This window comes from Bubalus bubalis, chromosome X (assembly GCF_019923935.1).
Source record: "Bubalus bubalis isolate 160015118507 breed Murrah chromosome X, NDDB_SH_1, whole genome shotgun sequence".
NCBI lineage: Eukaryota > Metazoa > Chordata > Mammalia > Artiodactyla > Bovidae > Bubalus > Bubalus bubalis.
The window spans coordinates 106,195,807-106,222,005 of record NC_059181.1 but is presented as its reverse complement, the minus strand read 5'-3'; the positions used below and the strand labels follow the sequence as shown (position 1 = coordinate 106,222,005).

General features: G+C 41.2%; 1 protein-coding gene across 1 annotated transcript; it reads left to right on the top strand.

Moving 5' to 3' along the window:
• Window positions 1-14,884: 14,884 nt before the first annotated feature.
• On the top strand, window positions 14,885-19,287 carry RAB39B (RAB39B, member RAS oncogene family). Its single transcript, XM_006048693.4, has 2 exons — window positions 14,885-15,408; window positions 17,812-19,287. The coding sequence occupies exons 1-2, from the start codon at window positions 15,194-15,196 to the stop codon at window positions 18,236-18,238; spliced, it is 642 nt and encodes a 213-aa protein (XP_006048755.1). The 5' UTR covers window positions 14,885-15,193; the 3' UTR covers window positions 18,239-19,287.
• The last annotated feature ends 6,912 nt before the right edge of the window (window positions 19,288-26,199 follow it).

Sequence of the window (26,199 nt, the reverse complement as noted above, 5' to 3'; positions counted from 1 at the left end):
TCGTTTCCAAGACAAACCATTCAATATCACAGTAATCCAAGTCTATGCCCCAACCGGTAACACTGAAGCTGAAGTTGAACAGTTCTATGAAGACCTACAAGACCTTTTAGAACTAACTCCCTAAAAAGAAGTCCTTTTCATTTTAGGGGACTGGAATGCAAAAGTAGGAAGTCAAGAAACACCTGGAGTAACAGGAAAATTTGGCCTTGAAATATGGAATGAAGCAGGGCAAAGACTAATAGAGTTTTGCCAAGAAAATGCACTGGTCATAGCAAACACCCTCTACCAACAACACAAGAGAAGACTCTACACGTGGGCATCACCAGATGGTCAACACCGAAATCAGACTGATTATATTCTTTGCAGCCAAAGATGGAGAAGCTCTATACAGTCAGCAAAAACAAGACCAGGAGCTGACTGTGGTTCAAATCATGAGCTCCTTATTGCCAAATTCAGACTTAAATTGAAGAAAGTAGGGAAAACCACTAGACCATTCAGGTATGACCTAAATCAAATCCCTTATGATTATACAGTGGAGGTGAGAAATTGATTTAAGGGACTAGATCTGATAGATAGAGTGCCTGATGAACTATGGACTAAGGTTTATGACATTGTACAGGAGACAGGGATCAAGACCATCCCCATGGAAAAGAAATGCAAAAAAGCAAAATGGCTGTCTGGGGAGGCCTTACAAATAGCTGTGAAAAGAAGAGAAGCCAAAAGCAAAGGAGAAAAGGAAATATATAAGCATCTGAATGCAGAGTTCCAAAGAATAGCAAGAAGAGATAAGAAAGCCTTCCTCAGCGATCAATGCAAAGAAATAGAGGAAAACAACAGAATGGGAAAGACTAGAGATCTCTTCAAGAAAATCAGAGATATCAAGGGAACATTTCCTGCAAAGATGGGCTCGATAAAGGACAGAAATGGTATGGACCTAACAGAAGCAGAAGATACTAAGAAGAGGTGGCAAGAATACACAGAAGAACTGTACAAAAAAGATCTTCATGACCCAGATAATCATGATGGTGTGATCACTCACCTAGAGCCAGACATCCTGGAATGTGAAGTCAAGTGGGCCTTAGAAAGCATCACTATGAACAAAGCTAGTGGAGGTGATGGAATTCCAGTTGAGCTATTTCAAATCCTGAAACATGATGCTGTGAAAGTGCTGCACTCAATATGCCAGCAAATTTGGAAAACTCAGCAGTGGCCACAGGACTGGAAAAGGTCAGTTTTCATTCCAATCCCAAAGAAAGGCAATGCCAAAGAATGCTCAAACTACCACACACTTGCACTCATGTCACACACTAGTAAAGTAATGCTCAAAATTCTCCAAGCCAGGCTTCAGCAATATGTGAACCGTGAATTTCCAGATGTTCAAGCTGGTTTTAGAAAAGGCAGAGGAACAAGAGACCAAATGATCTGCTGGATCATTGAAAAAGCAAGAGAGTTCCAGAAAAACATCTATTTCTGCTTTATTGACTATGCCAAAGCCTTTGACTGTGTGGATCACAATCAACTGTGGAAAATTCTGAAGGAGATGGGAATACAAGACCACCTGACCTGCCTCTTGAGAAATTTGTATGCAGGTCAGGAAGCAACAGTTAGAACTGGACATGGAACAACAGACTGGTTCCAAATAGGAAAAGTAGTCCATCAAGGCTGTATATTGTCACCCTGCTTATTTAACTTCTATGCAGAGTACATCATGAGAAACGCTGGGTTTGAAGGAAGCACAAGCTGGAATCAAGATTGCCAGGAGAAATATCAATAACCTCAGATATGCAGATGACACCACCCTTATGGCAGAAAGTGAAGAGGAACTCAAAAGCCTCTTGATGAAAGTGAAAGAGGAGAGCGAAAAAGTTGGCTTAAAACTCAACATTCAGAAAACGAAGATCATGGCATCTGGTCCCATCACTTCATGGGAAATAGATGGGGAAACAGTAGAAACAGTGTCAGACTTTATTATTTGGGGCTCCAAAATCACTGCAGATGGTGACTGCAGCCATGAAATTAAAAGACGCTTACTCCTTGGAAGGAAAGTTATGACCAACCTAGATAGCATATTGAAAAGCAGAGACATTTCTTTGCCAACAAAGGTCCGTCTAGTCAAGGCTGTAGTTTTTCCAGTGGTCATGTATGGATGTGAGAGTTGGACTGTGAAGAATGCTGAGTGCTGAAGAATTGATGCTTTTGAACTGTGGTGTTGGGGAAGACTCTTCATAGTCCCTTGGACTGCAAGGAGATCCAACCAGTCCATTCTGAAGGAGATCAGCCCTGGATTTCCTTGGAAGGAATGATGCTAAAGCTGAAACTCCAGTACTTTGGCCACCTCATGCAAAGAGTTGACTAGTTGGAAAAGACTCTGATGCTGGGAGGGATTGGGGGTAGGAAGAGAAGGGGACAACAGAGGATAAGATGGCTGGATGGCATCACGGACTCGATGGACGTGAGTCTGAGTGAACTCCAGAAGTTGGTGATGGACAGGGAAGCCTGGCGTGCTGCAATTCATGGGGTTGCAAAGAGTCGGACACGACTGAGTGACTGAACTGAACTGAACTGAACTGAGGCTCGTGAACAAGCTTCCTCTGTCTCAGCACTGAGCAAAATATCATCTACATATTGTAACACCACTGCTTCTGAGCTATTAAAGTTTTGTAGATCCTGTGACAAACTTTATCCAAATAAGTGAAGACTGTCACAAAATCCCTGGGGCAAAGCTTTCCAGGTTAACTGAGAAGCTTGCTGCGTAGAGTCCTCAAAGGCAAGTAGAAATTGACATTCCTCCACCAAAGGCACTGAATAGAAGGCATCTTTCAAATCAATTACTGAGAAATATTTGGCTCATTCAGGAATTTTAGACAATAGTGTATAAGGATTAGGCACCATGGTGTGTAAAGGAACTACAGTCTCATTTTATTATTCATAAATCTTGAACTAGTTTCCATTTTCCACTTGATTTTTTATACCCAAATTAGGAGTGTTGCATGGACTGTTACAAGGAATTAATAGTCCTTGTTCCTTTAAATTTTTGATGATGGGTTTTAACCCTTCCTTAACCTCAGCTTTCAGTGGATACTGCTTCTTATGTGGAAATAAGTATGGGTCTTTGAGCTTGACAACTACAGGAATAGCATTTTGTGCTTAACCCACAGATTTTCCATCAGCCCATACTCTAGGATTTACATTTTGTCCAATTAAAGGGAGAGAAAGGGAAGGCTTCATATTCATGAAAACAGAGGCATGGACTTTGCTTAGTATATCCCTCCCCAAAAGGGGTGAGGGAGACTCTGGCAAGATCAGAAACTCATGTGAAAATAGCACAGAGTCTCGGTTATAGCTTAAACAACAACTGAAGTATAATACCTTTTGGCTCGTCCAGACAGTCCCATTACAGAAGCGGATTGGGAAGAAAGTGGGCCAGTGGCTTCAGTAAGCATGGAGTAAGTTGCCCCAGTATCTAAAAGGAAATCGATGGATTGGCCCCCCAGAATTATTAATACCTGGGGTTCCTCAGGTGTAATTAGGATGGGAGCCTGTGTGGGGACCCCCGGGCACCTTTAGTCCTGTTTGTCTTGAGAGTCTGACCCCTGAAACCTACGCCTCTGGGGGCAGTCTGTCTTCCAGTGTGGTCCTTTGCAGACCGGACATGGAGCCGGGGGCGGCTTAGATGCCTGAGGGCAATTCCGCTTGAGGTGCCCCTCCTTTCCACAGTAATAGCAAGCTCATCCCTTTTCACCTGGGTCCCTCTGGGCATTTTTATCAGGCTGTTTATGAACGGTTTTCATAGCCATTGCGAGGGCTTCCACCTGTTCCTTTGTCTTTTTTTCTTTCTTTCCCTCATATTCCCTACCATAATAGACTGTTTGAGCCAGATGAAACAGATTATATAAAGTCTGATTTGGTCCATACGCCCATTTTAATAGCTTACAGCGGATATCTGGAGCCGACTGAGTGAGAAATCTATCCTTTAAGATCACTTTTCTCTCTTCACTTTCGGGCTCAATCTCAGTGAATCTGCGAAGGGCTTCTCTCAGTCTATCTAGGAATTTACCAGGAGCTTCCTTTTTCTTCTGTTCTATGTCTGCCAATTTGCCATAGTTTAAAGGCTTAGCACTTGCCTACCTGAGTCCTTTAAGAATACATCTGACAAAATGACTCTGATCCCATCTTCTTTTAGCTGTGTTGTAGTCCCAGTATGGTTCTGTAGTTGTGACCGCCTGATTCCCAGTGGGGAGGTTGGTTATCTCATCCTCCCTCTTCCCTACTGATTCATTACCAAACCATTCATCTCCATAAGCAACCGCTTTTCCCCAAAACTCGAGTCTTTGAGTCGGGAGTCAGCGTTTGTCCCAAGATGTATATCACATCCTTCCAAGTAAAGTCATAAAGCAGAGTAACACCTTTAAAAGCTCTAATATATTTTTCTGGGTCCTCTAAATAGTCTCCCAGATCCCCCTTGATTCTTTGTATTTCTTGATAAGAAAAAGGCTTATTAACTCTCATAGACTGATTATTTCTCCCGGTGGGTGTTTCATAAAGAGGCAACAGCTTGTGTGGCTGTTCCTCAGTCTCTTTGGCTGCTCTGCGCATATGATCCCAGGGACAGATTGAAGAAACCTGCTTTTATTTATCTCTTTGTCTCCTGTCCTCCATCTCATCTAGCAAAGTAGGGAGGACAGGAGGGAGCTGAAGGAGTCACACCCAAATCTGTACCCATAGGACATAAGTCTGGCATATTTCTCAGAGAGGAAAAGGGCAACACATATGCTACTTCTACCCATTTTCCTTGTTTTCTACAGAACCGCTGTAATTGTAAAACAGTGTTGTACTTAAGAGACCCTCCAACCAGCCACCATTCGCCATCCTCCAATGGGTACCACAGCCATGCAGTATCACATAGGAAGACCAGGTGTGTCTTATTTAAGCCCTGGGGATCAAATCTATCCCAGTTTTTCAGGATACAGTTCAAAGGAGTGAGGCTGGAATTGTTAGCTCCCATCTGTAAGAGAGAAAAAAAGCGACCAGCACCATCTTTCTACCAGAGGTGTCCCTCCCTGCTCTAGATGGGGGTGTAGACAGACTTTACACCAAATCTTTTCTTTCCTGGTCGGACTTTACTGACGCAGGTGATATACCATCGCAGGTGACACACCAACGCAGGTGACATACTCATTCCTCCCGGTTCTACCACCAAGACGGGGTGGAGATGCACCAGGGGTAGACCTGATGGAATCCCTGACTGACGTTCAGCTCCTCACCTTGCTTGCCTCTGATGCAACCCGGGATGCAATCAGAGTAACCTTCTGGAATACCTCCAAGGCTAAGACCACTGGGGGCACCTTTCATCACCTGAGTGCCTGTGCACGACCCTGAGTATATTCCTGACCACAATAAGACTGATACGAACATAAAACTGAGATGTTCCTTCCAAGCATCACCACACCAGTATAAGAGTCTCCTCTGGTCCACTAAGAGCCAGCGTTACCAAAGGGAAAAAAAAATCCATTGTAATTCCAATCTGAGTAACCTTTAACCTCAGAGATGCTCTTGGAGCTAGTGCTCCATCTAGCTTCCAAATTTTCCATGCCTAGAGAGGCTAGGTGCTTCCTGACAACCAATCCAAGTTTGGGATCTAAGTCACAGTAACAGTACAATCACAAGTCCCTTGAAAGTCTATGAACCGACAGATTAGTTTCGTACTTCTAATTCCCAAGGAGTTATGAAACGGTCAAAGAGACCGAAAAGTTTGACCGAGAAAGGAGAGTTTGGTCCACATGCTTTATCCATTTCTGGTCAGTCCCCAAAGGAGACATTGGGTGTCTCTTGGCATTGGCAGGTTGGTATAAACCCCCAACAGGTTTCTGCCATAAGCTGTATGAGGTCACCACGGAATCACAGAGCAGGGCTCCTCACTTGCTTCATGCAGGGCATTTCATTCATTCATGTAAGCACACTGTAGAGTTAGTAAAGCACAGCAGAAAACGTGTTTGCTAGGAGAACAAAGAACTAGAACTCCAAGCATCCTTACCTTGTCCTGAAGAATCCCGTATGAGCCCCCAAGATGAAAGGTTGTTGCTGAACCATGCAAAGACGCCGGGATTCTTGGCCTCCAGAGGAGAAGAATTCAATCTGGGGCCAGAGACAAGGCTTGATTGCTCAGAGCTTTTGTGTAATAAAGTTTTATTAAAGTATAAAGGAGATAGAGAAAGCTTCTGACATAGGCATCAGAAGGGGGTAGAAAGAGTACCCCCTTGCTAGTGTTAGCCATGGAGTTATATACTCTCTAATTAGTTATTACAGTGAATCAATACACTGTTGGTGGGAATGCAAACTAGTACAGCCACTATGGAGAACAGTGCGGAGATTCCTTAAAAAACTGGAAATAGAACTGCCGTATGACCCAGCAATCCCACTGCTGGGCATACACACCAAGGAAACCAGAATTGAAAGAAACACGTGTACCCCAATGTTCATCGCAGCACTGTTTATAATAGCCAGGACATGGAAGCAACCTAGATATCCATCAGCAGATGAATGGATAAGAAAGCTGTGGTACATATATACAATGGAGTATTACTCAGCCATTAAAAAGAATACATTTGAATCAGTTCTAATGAGGTGGATGAAACTGGAGCTGATTATACAGAGTGAAGTATGCAAGAAAGAAAAACACCAATACAGTATACTAACGCATATATATATGGAATTTAGAAAGATGGTAACGATAACCCTGTATGTGAGACAGCAAAAGAGACACAGATGTGTAGAACAGTCTTTTGGACTCTGTGGGAGAGGTGGGGGGCGGCGCTGATTTGGGAGAATGGCATTGAAAAATGTGTAATATCATAAAAGAAACGAATTGCCAGTCCAGGTTTGATGCAGGATACAGGATGCTTGGGGCTGGTGCACTGGGATGACCCAGAGGGATGGTATGGGGAGGGAGGTGGGAAGGGGGGTTCAGGATGGGGAAAACGTGTACACCCGTGGCAGATTCATGTTGATGTATGGCAAAACCAATACAATATTGTAAAGTAATTAGCCTCTAATTAAAATAAATAAATTTTTTAAAATGGCAATTATTATATATATATATATATATATATATATATATATATAAAGAATGTCTGGAAGTTGTAAAGACCTCACTAGACCTACTCCCATAATTTACAGCTTAAGATAACAGGATTAGCCAGAAGGTTTTTTCCAGAGACTGTCTTCAAGCAGGATACATTATTGTTATATAATCCTAAGGAATGTAGAGGGACAAAAAAGTTTGTCCTTTCTTCCTCCTTGAGAATTCCAGACCCCTTTCTCCTTGGGGACCCCTAGACTTATTATCAACCTGCCTAGGAAATGACTCTCTCAATGATCTTCATTTTTTGAATGTTGCATTTTAAGCCAGTTTTTTCACTCTCCTCTTTCACCCTCATCAAGAGGCTCTTTAGTTCCTCTTCAATTTCTGGTATCATCTGCATATCTGAGGTTGTTGATATTTCTCCCAGAAATCTTGATTCCAGCTTGTGATTCATCCAGCCTGGCATTTTGCATGATGTACTCCGCATATAATTAAATAATCAGGGTGACAATATATAACCTTGTCGTACTCCTTTCCCAATTTGGAACCAGTCCATTATTCTACGTAAGGTTCTAACTGTTGCTTCTTGACCTGCATACAGGTTTCTCAGAAGACAGGTAAGGTGGTCTGGTATTCCCATCTCTTGAAGAATTTTCCATAGTTTGTTGGGATCCACAGTCAAAGGCTTTAACCTAGTCAATGAAGCAGAAGAAAATGTTTTTCTGGAATTCTCTTGCTTTTTCTATGATCCAAAAGATGTTGGCAATTTGATCTCTGGTTCCTCTGCCTTTTCTAAATCCACCTTGAACATCAGGAAGTTTTCGGTTCACGTTCTGTTGAAGCCTAGCTTGAAGAATTTTGAGCATTACCTTGCTAGCATGTGAAATGATCACAATTGTGTGGTAGTTTGAACATTCTTGGGCATTGCCCTTCTTTGGGATTGGAATGAAAACTGACTTTTCCAGTCCTGTGGCCACCGCTGAGTGTTCCAAATTTGCTGGCATATTGAGTGTAGCACTTTCACAGCATCATCTTTTGGATTTGAAATAGCTCAGCTGGCATTCCATCACCTCCACTAGCTTTGTTCACAGTGATACTTCCTAAGGCCCACTGACTTCCCACTCCAGGATGTCTGGCTCTAGGTAAATGACTATACCATTGTGGTTATCCAGGTCATTAAGACCTTTTTTGTATAGTTCTTCTCTGTATTCTAGCCACCTCTTCTTAATCTCTTCTGCTTCTGTTAGGTCCTTACTGTTTCTGTCCTTTATTGTGCCCATCTTTCATGCCCATCTTTGCATGAAATGTTCCCTTGGTATCTCCAATTTTTTTTAGAGACTTGGACTATGCTAGAAACAAATAAGACCTAATTCACATATAGAACAATCCACCCAAAAGTAGAATATAAATTTTTCTTAAGGGTACAGGGAGAATTTACTATACCATAAAACAAATTTTCAATTTTAAAAAGTACAAATGATACAAAGAATGTTCTCTGCCCACATGAAGTAAAATTACAAGTGGGATAAAAAGCAGAAAACTCACAAATATATAGAAATTAAACAAAACCCTCCTAAATAACAAATGGGTCAAAGAAGAAATCAAAATAGAAATCATAAAATAATTTGAAATAAATGAAAATACTTTTATGAAAATTAATAGGATGCAGATAAAGAACTGCTCAGGGGGAAATTTATAACTGTGAGTGAAAGTGAAGTGAAGTCGCTAAGTCATGTCCAACTCTTTGCGACCCCATGGACTGCAGCCTACCAGGCTCCTCCCTCCATGGGATTCTCCAGGGAAGAGTACCGGAGTGGGTTGCCATTTCTTTCTCCAGGGGATCTTCCCGACCCAGGGATGGAACCCAGATCTCCCACATTCCAGGCAGACGCTTTAACCTCTGAGCCACTCCTGGAAGTTCAGAGGTAAAGAATCTGCCTGCAATGCAGGAGACCCCGGTTCGATTCCTGGGTTGGGAAGATGCCCTGGAGAAGGGCATGGCAACCCACTCCAGTATTCTTCCCTGGAGAATCCCCATGGACAGAGGAGCCTTCCGGGCTGCAGTCCATGGAGTCACAAAGAGTCGGACACGACTGAGCGACTAAGCACACACAGCACAGAGAAAAAGAAGATCTCAAATCAATAACCTAACTCTACACCTTAAGGAACTGGAAAAAGATGAATAAACTAAAAGTAAATCACACATAAAGAATGGAATAAGATTAGAGCAGAGATAAATTAAATGGAGAGCAAAAAACAAAAACAAAATAGAATCAACAAAATCAGAAACTGGTTCTTTGAAAACAAATTGACACCATCTTTAGCTAGATTGACCAAGAAGAAAAAGAAGATTCTCAAATCACTAGAATTATAAATGAAAGAAGGGACATTACCACTGACCTTACAAAATTTAATATTCCATAAAGTAATACGATGAACAATTGGATGCTGACAAATTGGATAACTTAGATGAAATGGAGATATTTCTGCCAATACACAAACTACTGAAACTTACTCAAGAAGACATAGACAATCTGAACAGAGTTATAAGAAGTGAAGAAATTGAATTAGTAATCAAAACACTACCCACAAAGAAAAGCTCACACTCAGATGGCTTCATTGCTAAATTCTAGCAGATATATAAAAAAGAATTAATACTAGTTCTTCACAAACTTCCCCAAAAAGCAGAAAAGGAAGGAATTTTAGGAGGCCAATATTCAGTTCAGTTCAGTCGCTCAGTCATGTCCAACACTTTGCGACCCCATGAATCGCAGCACGCCAGGCTTCCCTGTCCATCACCAACTCCCGGAGTTCACTCAAACTCATATCCATTGAGTCGGTGATGCCATCCAGCCATCTTACCCTCTGTCGTCCCATTTTCCTCATGCCCGCAGTCCCTCCCAGCATCAGAGTCTTTTCTAATGAGTCAACTCTTTGCATGAGGTGGCCAAAGTACTGGAGTTTCAGCTTTAGCATCATTCCTTCCAAAGAACACCCAGAGCTGATCTCCTTTAGAATGGACTGGTTGGATCTCCTTGCTGTTCAAGGGACTCTCAGGAGTCTTCTCCAACACCACAGTTCAAAAGCATCAATTCTTCGGCACTAGGCATTCTTCACAGTCCAACTCTCACATCCATACATGACCACTGGAAAAACCATAGCCTTGACTAGACAGACCTTTGTTGGCAAAGTAATGTCTGTGCTTTTCAATATGCTATCTAGGTTGGTCATAACTTTTCTTCCAAGGAGTAAGTGTCTTTTAATTTCACGGCTGCAGTCACCATCTGCAGTGATTTTGGAGCCCCAAAAAATAAAGTCTGACACTGTTTCCATATTACTCTGATGCTAAAGCCAGAAGAGGACGTTACAATAAAAGAAAACTATAGACCAATAAATATCATGAATAAGAATGCAAATATCCTCAATAATACTAGAAAATCAAATTGAAAAACATTTTAAAAATTATATACCATGATCAAGTAGGATTTATACCAGGAGTGCAAGGTTAACTCAACATCCAAAAGTCAATTAATGTAATACATTATATCAATAGAATAAAATCACATGATTGCCTCAAAGATGCAGAAAAAGCATTTGACCAAATCATAAGGAATGCACTAAAAAAAATTGGGAATTTCCTGGCTCTCCAATGGTTAGAACTCAGTGCTTTCACTGCCAGGCCCCAGGTTCTGTGCCTGGTTGGAGATCTAAGATCTGCAAGCTCTGCAGTGCAGTCAAAATAAAAAGACTGAAAAATGCTATGAAGAATCCAAAAATGTAAAATTAAGAAAGCAGATAACTTAGCTGAAGAAGTTCAAGACTTGTAAACAGAAAACTACAAATCTTTATTGAAAGAAAATTTAACATACCTAAATATATTGAAAGATATTCTATGTTCAAGCATTGGAAGACTTAATTTCATTATGATGGCAGGCAGTATTCCCCAAATTGATCTATATATTGAATGAAACCTCAATCAATATCACAGCTGCCTTATATGCAGAAACTGACAAGCAGATGCTAAAATTCATATGGAATTGAAAGGGGCCCCAAAATAGCCAAAAACAATCTTGGGGAAAAAGGAACACAGTAGGAGGCTCTTGCTTCCCAATTTCTAAACTGACTACCAAGCTACAACAATCAAGACAATGTGGTACTGGCAGAAGACTAGACACTAGACATAGAGCAATGGAATAAAATTGAGAGTCCAGAAATAAACCAGTCTACGGTCAACTGACTTTCAACAAGGGTGTCAAAATCATTCAGTGGGGAAAGAATAGTCTCTCCAACAAATGGTGCTTGAACAACTAGATATCCACATGCAAAAGAATGCAGCTGGACCCCTACCTTATAGCATATATAAAAATTATCAAAAAATGAAATATAGACCTAAATGTATGAGCTAAAACTACAAAACTCTTCGAAGAATGCATAGGAGTAAATCTTCATGTACTTGAATTTGGCAAAGCCTTCTTAGACATGATATCAGAAGCACAAGCAACAGAACAAAAATAGATAATATTCATCAAAATCTAAAACTGCACTTCAAAGGGCACCCTTAACAAAAGTCAGAAATGGACACACAACATGGGAGAAAATATTTACAAATTGCATATCTGATAAGGGACTTGTACCTACAATATATAAAGAGCTCTTATAACTCAATAATAAAATGATAAATAACCCAATTTTAAAATGGGCAAAGGGGCAATTCCCTGGTTGTCCAGTGGTTAGGACAACACACTCTCACTGCCATGGTCCCAGGCTCAATCCCTGGTGGGGAAATAAGATCCCACAAGCTACTTGCTCACCACTTGGCATGGCCAAAGAAAAGAAAAGAAAAAGAAAGAAAAGGCAAAGGATCTGAGTCTACATTTCTCCAAGCCAGATATGCAAATGGCCAATAAGAATGTGAAAATATGCACATTGTCATTAGTCATCAGGGAAATGTAAGTCAAAGCCACAATGAAATACTACTTCATACTCACTAGGATGTCTAGAATCAAAAAGTCGGAAAATAAGGTGTTGGAAGATATGGAGAAATCAGAATCCTCATGCATTGCTGGTAGGAATGTAAAATGGTGCAGCTGCTGTGGAAAACATTCTAGCATTTTTTCAGAGGATTTAGCATAGAGGTACTATAGGTCACAGGAATTCTGCTCCTAGGTTAAAATCCAAAAGAGTTCAAAGCTGGGTTTTAACAAAAACTTGTACATGAATGTTCATAGCAGCATTATCCATAATAGTCAAAAGGCGGAAACAACCCAAATGTCCATCAACAGATGAATGGATAAACAAAATATGGTATGTCATACGATGGAATATTATTCAGTTATAAAAAGGATCAAAGTCTTGATACATGTTACAATGTGGATGAACTCAAAAACATTATGATAAGTGAAAGAAGTCAGTTACAAAAGTCCATATATTGTGTGATTCCATTTATCTGTAATTACATCAGATTGGAAAGAATTAATACAGAATATCACATATGATGCTTGAAGTAATGCCAAAGAAATGGTCTTTTCAAGCCTCACTGTTAGGGCTTTTAACTGCTATAAACTTGTTGCTGAAACTTGGCCTCTGTTCAACGGTGCCAAATAGGAACAGGGACACAGAGTTCTAGGTAAAGTAGAAAATAATAGTTTTTTTATTGCTTTGCCAGGCAAAGGGGGCCACAATGGGCTAATGCCCTGAAGACCCTATGACCCTTACTACCCTGGAGCGGGTAGTAAGGAGTTTCTATAGTGTTCAAGGAGCAGGGTGTGATCAGCTTGTGGACAGTTCTTGGATTGGTTGACATCAAGTTGACATTTCAAGCATTATCAGCCTTCTGGTTTCAGCCAGCCTAGGGTCTGTGTTCTTGAGGTCAGCAGTTTTCATCTGGTGGGAGGGTGGTGTCTGCTTCCTGTAAAAACAACTTAGGAATATGTATCAGGCCTTTATCTATATCCTTCAGGGAACTGGGACTTTGGGTGATTCTGTTATGTGGCAGAATTATAGTCTAAATTGTTACCAGTTCCTTAGCCCGACAGCTATTCTTTGTTTCTAAATCTTCACATTTTCCAATCATTGACTCAACTCAGCATTTTACTTCAAAAGACAAGGCCACAGAGGCTTGAACACAGTTTTAAACTTTGTACTGGTTTTGTCAGAAGTAAAGTTAATGATTTTAGTACATCATATTCAAAGACTACAAGATGTTCACTCTGCAATTAATAGTCTTGGGAGAGCCAGACACCCCACTGTACCCGTCCCACTGTGGCAGGATTTAATTTTATTAAAGTAACTTCTGATAGTTTTCCTAAGAAAAAGAAAAGAAAAAAAGAAATGGTCTTTTCAAATTTTGCCAACTAGAATTTAAATTGCTAAGTATGTTTTCAAAGTATAATGGCCATATCTATAACATTTAAAATATTCATACTCTTTGACTTTTTGGTCTTTCTTTTTAAAACCCTATTTCATAGAAATAACATATGTGTTGTTTATCCATCTATCTGTTGATGGACATTTGGGTTGTTTTGCAGCATTGTTATGGCAAAAGGAAACTGAGTTGGAAATAAAGAGATGTCTATGATTCTTTATTAATTGCAAAAAGGAAATGTCAGAACGGTCCAGTTTGATCAAATTTGTGTAAAATCAAACAGCAATAAATGTGTATATGTATATATTTTATAGAAATACATGTGGAAGAATATATAGCAAACTTCATATTTCTTTTCAGTATATTTGTACTGTTTCACTAGTTTTAATGAAGAGGTGTTACTTTTGCTATTTGAAAGATAGAGAAAATTTTTAATTAAGAAAAGGAGGTGGGTGGAAGAAAGGAAGTTGTTGTTCAGTGGCTAAATCGTGTCCAACTCTTTGTGAACCCATGGACTGCAGTACACCAGGCTTCACTGTCCTTCACTATTTCCCGGAGTTTGCTCAAAGCATTGAGTGGGTGATGCCATCCAACCATCTTATCCTCTGCCATCCCCTTCTCCTCCTGCCTTCAATCTTTCCCAGCATCAGGGTCTTTTCCAGTGAGTCAGCTCTTCCCATTAGGTGGCCAAAGTATTGGAGCTTCAGCCTCTGCATCAGTCCTTCCAATGTATATTCAGGGTTGATTCCTTTAGGATTGACTGGTTTGATCTATTTCCAGTCCAAGGGTCTTTCAAGAGTCTTCTCCATCACCACAGTTCAAAAGCGTCAATTCTTCGGTGCTCAGCCCTCTTTAGGGTCCAACTCTCACATTCATAGGTGACTACTGGAAAAACCATAGCTTTTACTATAGGTACCTTTGTTCACAAAGTGATGTCTCTGCTTTTTAACAGGCTGTCTAGATTTGTCATAGCTTTTCTTCCAAGGCTTCCCTAGTGGCTCAGACGGTAAAGAATACGCCTGCCAATGCAGGAGACCCGGGTTTGATCTCTGATTCGGGAAGATCCCCTGGAGAAGGGAATGGCAATCCACTCCAGTATTCTTGCCTGGAGAATCCCATGAACAGAGGAGCCTGGCGGATTACCACCCATGGAGTCGCAAAGAGTCTGACACGACTGAGCGAGTAACACTGTCTTCTTCCAAGGACCAAGCGTCTTTAATTTCCTGGCTGCAGTCACCATAGCCTTTGATTTTGGAGCCCAAGAAAAGACAGTCTGTCACTGTTTCCATTCCCCCCCCCCCCCATCCGTTTGCCGGGGGAGTGATGAGACCGGATGCCGTGCTCTTAGATTTTTGAATGCTGACTCTTAAGCCAGAAAGGCAGGGAACTAGCTTCTGCGCCCCCAACCCCCGCCCCCGCCCGCCCCCGGCCATTTCTGTGTGCGCTGCTCTTACAGACAATGCGGTGCTGGGCGTCGCCTCTACCTGGAGGATTACAGTAAGCCTGTTGTCAGTGATGAGTCAGAGTGCGTGGTGCTGATGCTGCTGCCATTTCATCACCTCCGCGAGCGCAGCATCCATCCCTCGGTCCTCCCCGCGCCTGGGCCTACCTGGCCTGAGGCTCCCAGGCCAACGATGCCCTCGTGGCCGATCTAGATCAGGACCGAGCCGCGCTCTCCGAGGCCCCGGCCTGGCGCCCCCATCTCGCCGCCTGAGGCCCGGGCCAAGGAGACCTGCCGAGCCTCGGCAATGGAGGCCATCTGGCTGTATCAGTTCCGGCTGATTGTCATCGGGGATTCCACGGTGGGCAAGTCGTGTCTGATCCGCCGCTTCACCGAGGGCCGCTTTGCCCAGGTTTCGGACCCGACGGTGGGGGTGGATTTCTTCTCCCGTCTGGTGGAGATCGAACCCGGAAAACGCATCAAGCTCCAGATCTGGGATACCGCGGGTCAAGAGAGGTTCAGGTGGGAGCGCAGACTCGGCCCGTGAGCAGTGGGAGGTCTTCTGGGTTTTCCCGATCCCCGGGGGAAGAGGACTTCCTGGTCCCGGTCGCCGCCCTTAGCGAAGGTAGCGAGGCTCTGAGAGTTTCTGCTCAAGCCCACCTTCAGCTATCTGGGAATTCAGTTCAGGGAAAGATACATCCTGGCAGTCAATAATGCATATTGCTCGTACCACAACTCCACCAACTTGCCCCCTTCGTGGTTAATCAACTCGCTGGAGTTGATCTCTGTCATTCATCAATTTCAGTCCCTATGCTACATTTCAAAAAATGTTCCCAGGTCATCCTAATGTAGGATGACAGATCTAGATAGGTGATGTAGAGATAAAGATATAGATAGAAACATAAATACTAGATAGAAATAGAGATGTATGTGATGATGGATTCTTTCTTGCAACTAGCATGCATGCAATGATCATTCACTCTCTGCCAGACACTGCACCTATCTCTGGGAAAACAGCCTGAGGAACCTCCTGTAAGGGGATGCCATGTAAACAAAATAGACACAGGCATTGCCCTCCTAGAATGTCTCTGCTAGCATAGTGGAGGGGGAACTAGGTCAGTAATTACACAAAAGAGTGCCTTGTTCATATTTGTAGGCTCACCACCTATGATAACACTTAGCACATAATGAGTGATAAATAAACAGGTGGAATTTTCTCTTCCAATACTTTGTTTCACTTGTAGCATGTATCACGTGTAATTATATGTATGGACACAGATGAGGGAAGGCTTACTGGAGACAATGACGCCTGATGAGTGCGAGGAAACTGCATGTATAAAGACAAAAGTCAGAGCAGCGTACGCAGAAAACTTTGAGCTACAGTCATGCAGAGCAGCCGAAACTCGATCAAGAGGCCTCAATAAATCATCATTTATCTAGTGAACAAGAATCAAACATAGAAGATATTGGTCAGCTGGTTGAAGAGGGGTGGGGAGAAGAGAAAAGTTAGACTTGTCTCCACTTCCCCACTTCTGCAAACAAATATCCTTGTCCAGGTTCACTTTGAACTTGTGATTTCATGTTTCATATTATAACCAAAGAAAGGCATCTTTTGTGTTTGTCACAATTTCTTTCTGTATGAACAGCATTTTCATATCCACAGATTATTATTTATTGGATGATAGTGACTTCTAAGGGTTCTTTGTATATTAAGAATATTAATCCTTTTCTGTCATGGATGTTGTAAAGTGTTTTTTCAGTTTTTCATTTGTCTTTTAACTTTGTTTACATTAAGAAAATTTTTTGCTGTTTTGTTCTTACCATCATCTAGCTAGGACTCCAATTCCCTGGACAATGTTTGTTCTGTTATTACTGGGCCATTTGTCCTAAGGCTTAAGCTATCGAGTCCCTCATTGTTTATATTCTTCATCCAAGGAGAAAGAAAAACTAAAAATAGACATAGGTCAAAAAGCATGGTAGTCTAAGGAAAGTGACTGGATAAGCAAATAGTTCTACAATGTCTAAGACGCCCTGAGAAAAGTACCATAATGCACATTGAAAATTAAGCTCCTCAAATCAAGAAGCGAAAATACATGTGGTTTCTTCCATTTCAGAAGTAGAGAAAATGTATAATAGGTTTTAGAAACATTCTGATTACAATGCTTTAAATAAATCATATGATTTTAAGGGGAAGCTTTGTCTATTTAGGCAGTTTCTCCCACCTGGTGGCTCCTGAGTCAGCCTTTCTGAAGTGGGGCAGACAGACAATTGGCTCAAGGTCTTTGCAGACAATCCCTCTTTTTCCTATTCCCACATGGCCTGCAAAGTAAAAAAACAAAATCATGTTCCTCTTCACAGAAGAGGTTGAAGACCTCTGGTGAAAATAAAAAGGTAACAGAGAAATACGGTAATGATAAATGGTGCACTTTTGTGATATATACTTGTATTTCCTGTCAACTATCATAAATTCATTTTTCTTTTTTAGAAAATCCTATGCCAACTATGATCATTTGTAATGAGCTCTCCAGGTGACAGAATACTTAATCCATTATTTCATTTGCCTCATGATAACCTGTTACTTAGATATCCCACTTAGCAGAAAAGGAAATCTCATTCAGCTCTTCAGTGGCGAGAATGGACAGGTTAACTATGGTTTGACCTAAGCTGAGGGAAAATGCCTGTATGCACATGAGCATTCATTTCTAGAAGATACCATTTCAAAGTTTAGCTCAATTGAAAAGTTTAGCTCAATTGCAAATTCATGTATCATTATTATGATGGAATGATGTTTGTATTCCTTTGTTACAAAGAGAAAAGCATTTTCACTGAAGGACTCTGTCGCTAACCAGAGACCACTCTTTGAGTTCACTGAAGTACAGGAGTTTGGGCTTGGCATTCAATCTTGACTTCTCTCTTGTGTTCTAGATCCATCACTCGTGCCTACTACAGGAACTCAGTAGGTGGTCTTCTCTTATTTGACATTACCAACCGCAGGTCTTTCCAGAATGTCCACGAGTGGTTAGAAGAGACCAAAGTACACGTCCAGCCCTACCAAATTGTATTCGTTCTCGTGGGTCACAAGTGTGACCTGGATACACAGAGGCAAGTGACTCGCCACGAGGCTGAGAAACTGGCTGCTGCGTATGGCATGAAGTACATTGAAACGTCAGCCCGAGACGCCATTAACGTAGAGAAGGCCTTCACAGATCTGACGAGAGACATATATGAGCTGGTGAAAAGGGGGGATATTACCATCCAGGAGGGCTGGGAAGGGGTGAAGAGTGGATTTGTCCCCAACGTGGTTCACTCTTCAGAAGAGGTAGTCAAATCAGAGAGAAGATGTTTGTGCTAGTCAGCCCTTGTGTCTCCAAAACCTGCTGTCCCACCTGGACTTCCAGCTGATCAAAATGATAGAATCATCATGCGACTCAAGAGAACTTAAACCTCTATATTGGATACCAAGTGAGCCTCTTCCCCAAGGGGCCCTCAGACAGGTGATTGGTAGGTGGGCGGGGGAACCTGGAACTGGAACTGGCCCTGTTTTGTGGCCCAAGCTGTGCACTGGCTGCTCTGTATGCCCTTTGTAGACTGTATGTCAAGAAGCTGAGGTCCAGGGAACCAGGCCCCCCAGGAAAGTACACCCACAGTCAGGACAACTATTTTTCGGTGTTGCATAGGTCACGATCATAATAAAATATGTAAAGGGGATAAAAGTATCACATCGGGAACAATGATCAAACCTACAAAAATGAGAGATATCGACCCAACCAATGAGAATATCCTGCACTAAATGTATGTGTGGGGTTTGGTTAAAAGGTACCAATTAGCTCTCCACAGCTCATATGTAAAATGAGGGGTATGGGCCAGTCTTTTCATAAGACCCTTTCAAGGCCTGGTGTTCTGGTAAAAAAAAATGGTGTGAATGTCAAGAGAGAGTCAATTTATACACTGTTATTATCACATTCAAAAAAATGTACAGTCTTGTGCAAGAATAACCAGCACTGTGTAAGAAATTTTCCCATGCAAATTATCATGGAATTAGAAGAGAGAAATACTATTAATACCGATGTCATCCCCCTTTTGCCTCTGACCACACCTGGGGTTTCACTGCTTTGGTGACTATGATCTGAACATAAACACCTGCTTAGGAGGGGCTGTAACCCTTACAGACACATTATGGTTCACTGAATGACCTGTTTGATCATTGTAAGAGGCCATGAGGTTTTCTTCCCCAGTTTACAAAAAAATTAACTGAGAGGCAGAGGAGAGTCACTAGGCCAAAGTGAAGGTCTTCTGACTCCTGGTTTTTACTTCACTGCATCATCCTGCTGCCCAATGAATAAACTGTTATTGTTTACTTTGGAAGAGATATGACTGCAAATAAATATTCTCTACATGTTAGGATATGTTTCCTTATTGATTATAACTCAGCTCTAACCCTGAGGAAACCTGGGCATAAGTCAAAGGTAAAGCCCATTCAGGTATTATTGACAAGAGGATTTTACACAAGTGAATAATTGCACAGTGAACACATGTTAGAACTGTTTGGGTTATGTGTTCTTATCGCTGAAATGCAGTGGATATATTATTGAAAGGAACTAAATACAGCAATGGGGAGTGGGGTGGGGGTAAATACTCACTTCACAATGACCTTGGCTCCTTGTTTGCCATATGCCTACACTGGGCTCCTATCTACCCTACAAAGTTAACTCTTAATTCTCAGGTGAACAGACAGCTAACTAGTTGCATCAGAAACTTGAAATGGTTGCCTTGCAGTTCCATTATCTTCTTGAAGAGAGGTGATGCTTTAAATGATTTTTTGATTGTAGCCAGTTCAGCTAGGCAAAAGCCATACTTTTTGTAGTAAAACAACCAATTCTGATTAGAGTCAGGTTTCTCATTTCCATTGTGATAGGAACGCCTAAGGATGGTAAATTGCTTTGAAATATGGTATTGAATCTCAGAATGGATGTAACTGAATCTGAAATTTGGAGGATTTACTTCAGCCAAAATAAAGCAGTAAAATCATGAAAATTATGGGAACAAACCACCTTAGACCTACCTGCAGCATCCACTACAAGTGACCCAATCATCATCTCTTCCTTGGTTTAGCGTGACCTAGCTTGGGTGGAGTAACTAATTTGCCAGCTTTGTGGTTGTAGAAGACAAACAAAAGATAGTAAATTGGGCTAACACAAAGTTTCATCAACTGCTATACTTAATTATGTTTAGAAGATTCTGAAAGCAAGATTATCCAGTGGATAGATGAGAGTTGACTGGATTCTGTCAGTTCAAGAAAAAAAGGATAGAAACAAAACTCTCTACCATTTTCTTGACTTAAATACATCATATGTATATTTTTCTCATTCTTTGCATTTTTAGGCAGGTTTAAAAATACTCATCATAGATTCAGCAGAAGTGGCTGAGCTTAACTGCTTAAACAAATTCTAGAACTTTAAAACTCATTTTAGTAGAATTCAGTGCTGTTGTCACTGCAATAAGTGGGTTTTGGAAAATGTGTGAAAAAGTCAGGTGTTAGTACAATATTAAGGGTAAAGCTCTAGAAGCTATTTTACTACATAGGTGAAGACAAGATAAACTAACTTGTAACAAAGACCACAACTGCATGTTGGATTAGATTGCCTCATATTCCAGAATAAAATGTACTGTGTACTTTTCCTCACTTTGTTGTGCACTGTAATGAAATGTGAAAAACTTTAGCTGTATGTGAATGAAAATATGCTTGTATTTAGTAAAATGGTTGATTATGTGACTGTAAGATTCCAAGTGTGTGTTGTAGCTATTTCCAGAGGAGTCTGTCCCTACAGTGTAGCAACTGCTACCAAGAACATCAGGTAGGTGGGACATATGCACAACAGTATTCACCAATATCTTAAAGCCAGAAAGTTACAGGATCATCAGGTTGAAAGTCACAGAGACCTCACTAATCCCTGGAAATGCCATATGACTTTTGCAAACATTTGTTCTGTGAAGCCTAATATGAATCGTTGCAATTTTTAGTCAAGGGTTTTTTGTTTAAATTTAACTATTTTTGTTAAATAGCTCCTAAAAATTGGGGGGGGGTTGTTTTTTAATTGAAGTATATTTGATTTACAATATTATACTCATTTCAGATTTATAAAATAGTGATTCAGTATTTTATAAACTATACTCCTTTTAAAGTTATTATAAAATATTGGCTATATTCCCTGTGCTGTACAATATATCCCTGTAGCTTACTTATTTTATACATAGTAGTTTGTCCCTCTTAATCCTTTACCCCTATCATGCCTCTTCTCTTTCTCCCTGCTAGGAACTACTGATTTTTTTTCTATATCCATGAGTCTGCTTCTGTTTTGTTATATTCAGCAGTTTATTGTATTTTTTAGATTCCACATGCAGGTGATATATTTGTCTTTCTCTGTCTGACTTACTTCACTTTGGTATGATAATCTCTAGGTCCATCCATATTTCTGCAAATGGCACAATTTTGTTACTTTTTATGGCTGTGTAATATTCCACTATATATATATATATCACATATCATATATATGTGTGTGTGTGTGTGTGTGTATATATATATATATCACATCTTGTTTGTCTATTAATCTGTTGATGGCCACTTAGGTTGCTTCCATGGCTTGGGTATTGTACATAGTGCCACTGTGAACACTGGGGTGTGTGTATCTTTTAAAATTAGAGGTTTTATTTGCTTTAGATAGATGCCACGTAGCTTATTACAATTGTTTTCCCTAGAAAGTCTTCTTTTCTCAAGGCTACATTGCTTCTATCTTTTCAAATACTACTAAGATGTGCATTTTGTGTCAGGATCACTTGCAGTATGGTGCCCAGATCACAACACAAGAGTTCCATACACTGCCTAGGGTTTATAGCACATATTTGGTGGAGGAGTTAAAAAAAAAAAAAAAGGAAGCCCTTCCCAATAGCTCAGCAGTAAAGACTCCATCTGCAATGCAGGAGACACAGGTTCTATTTCTGGGTTGGGAAGATCCCCTGGAGAAGAGAATGGCAACCCACTCCAGTATTCTTGCTTGGAGAATCCCATGGACAGGGGAGCCTGGCGTGCTACAGTCCATGGTGTCACAAAGAGTAGGACACAAATGAGCGACTGAACACACACATGAAAAAAAGGGAAAATGTTTGATTCAGAGTCTGGGCATAAGCTTTATCACTTTTATAATCATGAGTGAATGAGGGAGGTAGGGAGGGCGGGGAGAAAGGAGGGAGGGAAGGACCAAAAATGCAATATCATTCAGTTACATGACTGTAAATATCATCTGTCAGCCAATGAGTCCTGAATTTCTATCTCCAGCTCATCTCTTTCTCCCTTGAAGTTTACACATTTAGAACCAACTGTGTAGCCAACGTCTCCATTTGAATGTCTATTAGGGTCATAAGTGTAACATGTCACACTGTCGTTTGTTGCCACGGTTGTTGTGATCGCTGATCTCCCTGCTTCCAGAGTCTATTCTCCACACAGCAGCCAGAAGGAGCCTGATAAAACATTTATTATCAGCAATCAGCTGCTCGTAATGCCCCAGTGGTTATCCATTTTAGTCAGCTGAAAACCCAAAGTATTTCCAGTGGCTTTCAGAAAAACTTTTAAAAATGAAGTTCAACCCCTTTGCATCACCTGTGTGGCCTTTTTCATCAAACACCCCCAGCACATTCACACCTCAGGGTGTTTGTACTTGCCCTTCACTGAATCTTAGATTCTCTACCTTGAGATGTCTGCATGGATTTCTCCCTGACCTCCATCAAGTTCTGAAACCAACAGCTGCTGAAATCTGCAAGCAGCTTCCTGATCCTAGAGAAGATGTGGCTTGAGAAGTTGTTCCTGACAGTGCAACCTATAATCTAACTCCTTAGTCTGCCCTGGGAAACAACAAGGTTTAGGGAAAGGGAACTTCAGTTCAGTTCAGTTCAGTCACTCAGTCATGTCCGACTCTTTGCGAACCCATGGACAGCAGCACACCAGGCCTCCCTGACCATCACCAACTCCCAGAGTCCACCCAAACTCATGTCCATTGAATCTGTGATGCCATCTAACCATCTCATCCTCTGTTGTCCCCTTCTCCTCCCGCCTTCAATCTTTCCCAGCATCAGTGTCTTTTCCAAAGAGTCAGCTCTTCCTATCAGGTGGCCAAAGTATTGGAGCTTCAGCTTCAACATCAGTCCTTTCAATGAACACCCAGGACTGATCTCCTTTAGGATGGATTGGCTGGATCTCCTTGCAGTTCAAGGGACACTCAAGAGTCTTCTCCAACACCACAGTTCAAAAGCATCAGTTCTTCGGTGCTCAGCTTTCTTTATAGTCCAACTCTCACATTCATACATAACTACTGGAAAAACCATAGCCTTGACTAGACAGACCTTTGTTGGCAAAGTAATGGAACTTAGAAGGAGAGAATGGGAAACTTTGAGAGCACAGTTTCACAGGAAGGAGTAGACAGTAGTATCCCCAAGCAGCAGTGGGTTCAGAAAGACAAGTCTGAAAATATATCCCTAGGATTTCAGGGAGCAGGAAGGCATGCATGACCTTTGCCAGTATAGTGCTGGTGGAGTGATTTCTGCCGACACCAAGCCTCTTAGTAAGTTGATGTTCTTAGTTCTGTTGGGGGCCCAATCTTTTATGATTTTAGCCACTGTCTTTGTATTGATGACTCCCAACTGAAGGATTCCAGCCCACTCTTGTGTGCACTATACCAATACAACCAACCTGCCTACTAAACACATCCAGAGATTCCTCAAACTTGACATATCCAGTATGAAATCAATGGTAGTCAAAACGAGCTCCTTCAACCTCAGACTTGCTTCTGTAAATGACACCACCATCTACCCCCTTGTTCAACACAGAAACTTAAAAGTTATTCTATTTCCTCACTTCCCCTCACTTCCCATATCAAATAGGTCATCAAGTCCTATCAATTCTTTCTCCAAAATATAGCCAACTCTGCCATTTCCTCTGCCCCTATTGCTATCACCTTTGTCCAAACCACTATCAACTCTTTGCTGAACTACTTACTATCTTTCTAAGTGGTCTCCCTACTTCAGCTCTTATTCCCATGATACATTCTCAATATAACAGCCAGAATGATCGTTTCAAAAAGGAAATCACATCAAGTCATTCACCTGCTTGAAACCCACCAACAGTTTCTCATCACATTTAGAACAAAGTCCAGACAAACTTGACATTTCTTAACGTGGCTACAAGGCCATGCATGATCTGGCCTCTGGCTACAGCTCCAGTTGTAAGGTCCATGAAAGTAAGAACATTATTCATCTTGTTCACAGATATTTCTATTCTACAATGTGTACTATAGATATAGGTTTGAATCATGATTTCTTCTTGCCCAACTTCAATTCAGTAAGAAAGATATACCCACCTGAATGCAGAGTTCCAAAGAATAGCAAGGAAAGCCTTCCTAAGTGATCAGTGTAAAGAAATAGAGGAAAAGAATAGAATGGGAAAGACTGGAGATCTCTTCAAGAAAATTAGAGAGACCAAGGGAACATTTCATGCAAAGATGGGCTCAATAAAGGACAGAAATGGTATGGACCTAACAGAAGCATAAGATATTAAGAAGAGGTGGCAAGAATACACAGAAAAACTGTACAAAAAAAGATCTTCATGACCCAGATAACCATGACGGTGAGATCACTCACCTAGAGTCAGACATCGTGGAATGTGAAGTCAAGTAGGCCTTAGGAAGCCTCACTATAAACAAAGCTAGTGGAGGTGATGGAATTCCAGCTGAGCTATTTCAAGTCCTAAAAGATGATGCTGTGAAAGTGCTGCACTCAATATGCCAGCAAATTTGGAAAACTCAGCAGTGGCTACAGGACTGGAAAAGGTTAGTTTTCATTCCAATCCCAGAGAAAGGCAGTGTCAACGAATGTTCAAACTATCACACAATCACACTCATTTCACATGCTAGCAAAGTAATGCTCAAAATTCTCCATGCCAGGCTTCAACAGTACATGAACTGAGGACCTTCAGATGTTCAAGCTGGATTTAGAAAAGGCAGAGGAACCAGAGATCAAATTTCTAACATCCCTTGGATCATATAAAAAGCATGGAAATTCCATAAAACATCTACCTCTGCTTCATTGACTACACTAAAGCCTTTGACTGTGTGGATTACAACATACTGTGGAAAATTCTTCAAGAGATGGGAATACCAGACCACCTGACCTGCCTCCTGAGAAACCTGCATGCTGGTCAAGAAACAACAGTTAGAACCAGACATGGAACAACAGACTGGTTCCAAATTGGGAAAGGAGTAGGTCAAGGCTGTATATTGTCACTCTGCTTATTTAATTTATATGCAGAGTACATAATGTGAAATGCTGAAATGGATGAAGCACAAGCTGAAATCCAGATTTCTGGGAGAAATATCAATAACCTCAGATATGCAGATGACACCACCCTTATGGAAGAAAGCAAAGAGGAACTAAAGAGCATCTTGATGAAGGTGAAAGGAGAGTGAAAAGGCTGGCTTAAAACTCGACATTCAAAAAGCAAAGATCATGGCATCCAGTCCTATGACTTCATGGCAAATAGATGTGGAAACATTGGAAACAGTGACATATTTTATTTTCTTGGGCTCCAAAATCACTGTAGACGATGACTGCAGCCATGAAATTAAAAGACACTTGCTCCTTGGAAAAGCTATTGTAAGAAAAGAAAAGCTTGGAATAAAATCTAGACAATACATTTAAAAGAAGAGACATGACTTTGCTGACAGAGGTCTCTATAGTCAAAGCTATGGTTTTTCCAGTAGTCATGTATGGATTTGAGAGTTGGACCATAAAGAAAGCTGAGCGCTGAGGAATTGATGCTTTGAACTCTGGTGTTGGAGAAGACTCTTGAGAGTCCCTTGGACTGCAAGTAGATCAAACCAGTCCATCCTAAAGGAATAAACCCTGAATATTCATTGGAAGGACAGATGCTGAAGCTGAAGCTCCAACACTTTGGCCACCTGATGCGAAGAACTGTCTCACTGGAAAAGATCCTGATGCTGGGAAAGATTGAAGGCAGGAGGCGAAGGGGACAACAGAGGATGAGATGGTTGGATGGCATCACGGACATGAGTTTGAGCAAGCTCCGGGAGGCCTGGCGTGCTGCAATTCATGGGGTCTCAGAGAGTCAGACCCGACTGAGCGACTGAACAACATAGCTGCACACAGACTGTCTAGATTAACACATGAATCCTTGTAGGTAAATTTTGGTAATTTATATTTTCTTTGAAACTTGTATCTTCCATCTAGAATTTCAAATGTATTGGCATA

Coding starts and splice junctions, on each gene's coding strand:
- RAB39B (XM_006048693.4), top strand. CDS start 15,194: ATGGAGGCCATCTGGCTGTATCAGTTCCGGCTGATTGTCATCGGGGAT. Junction 15,409..17,811: donor GCGGGTCAAGAGAGGTTCAG/GTGGGAGCGCAG, acceptor CTTGTGTTCTAG/ATCCATCACTCGTGCCTACT.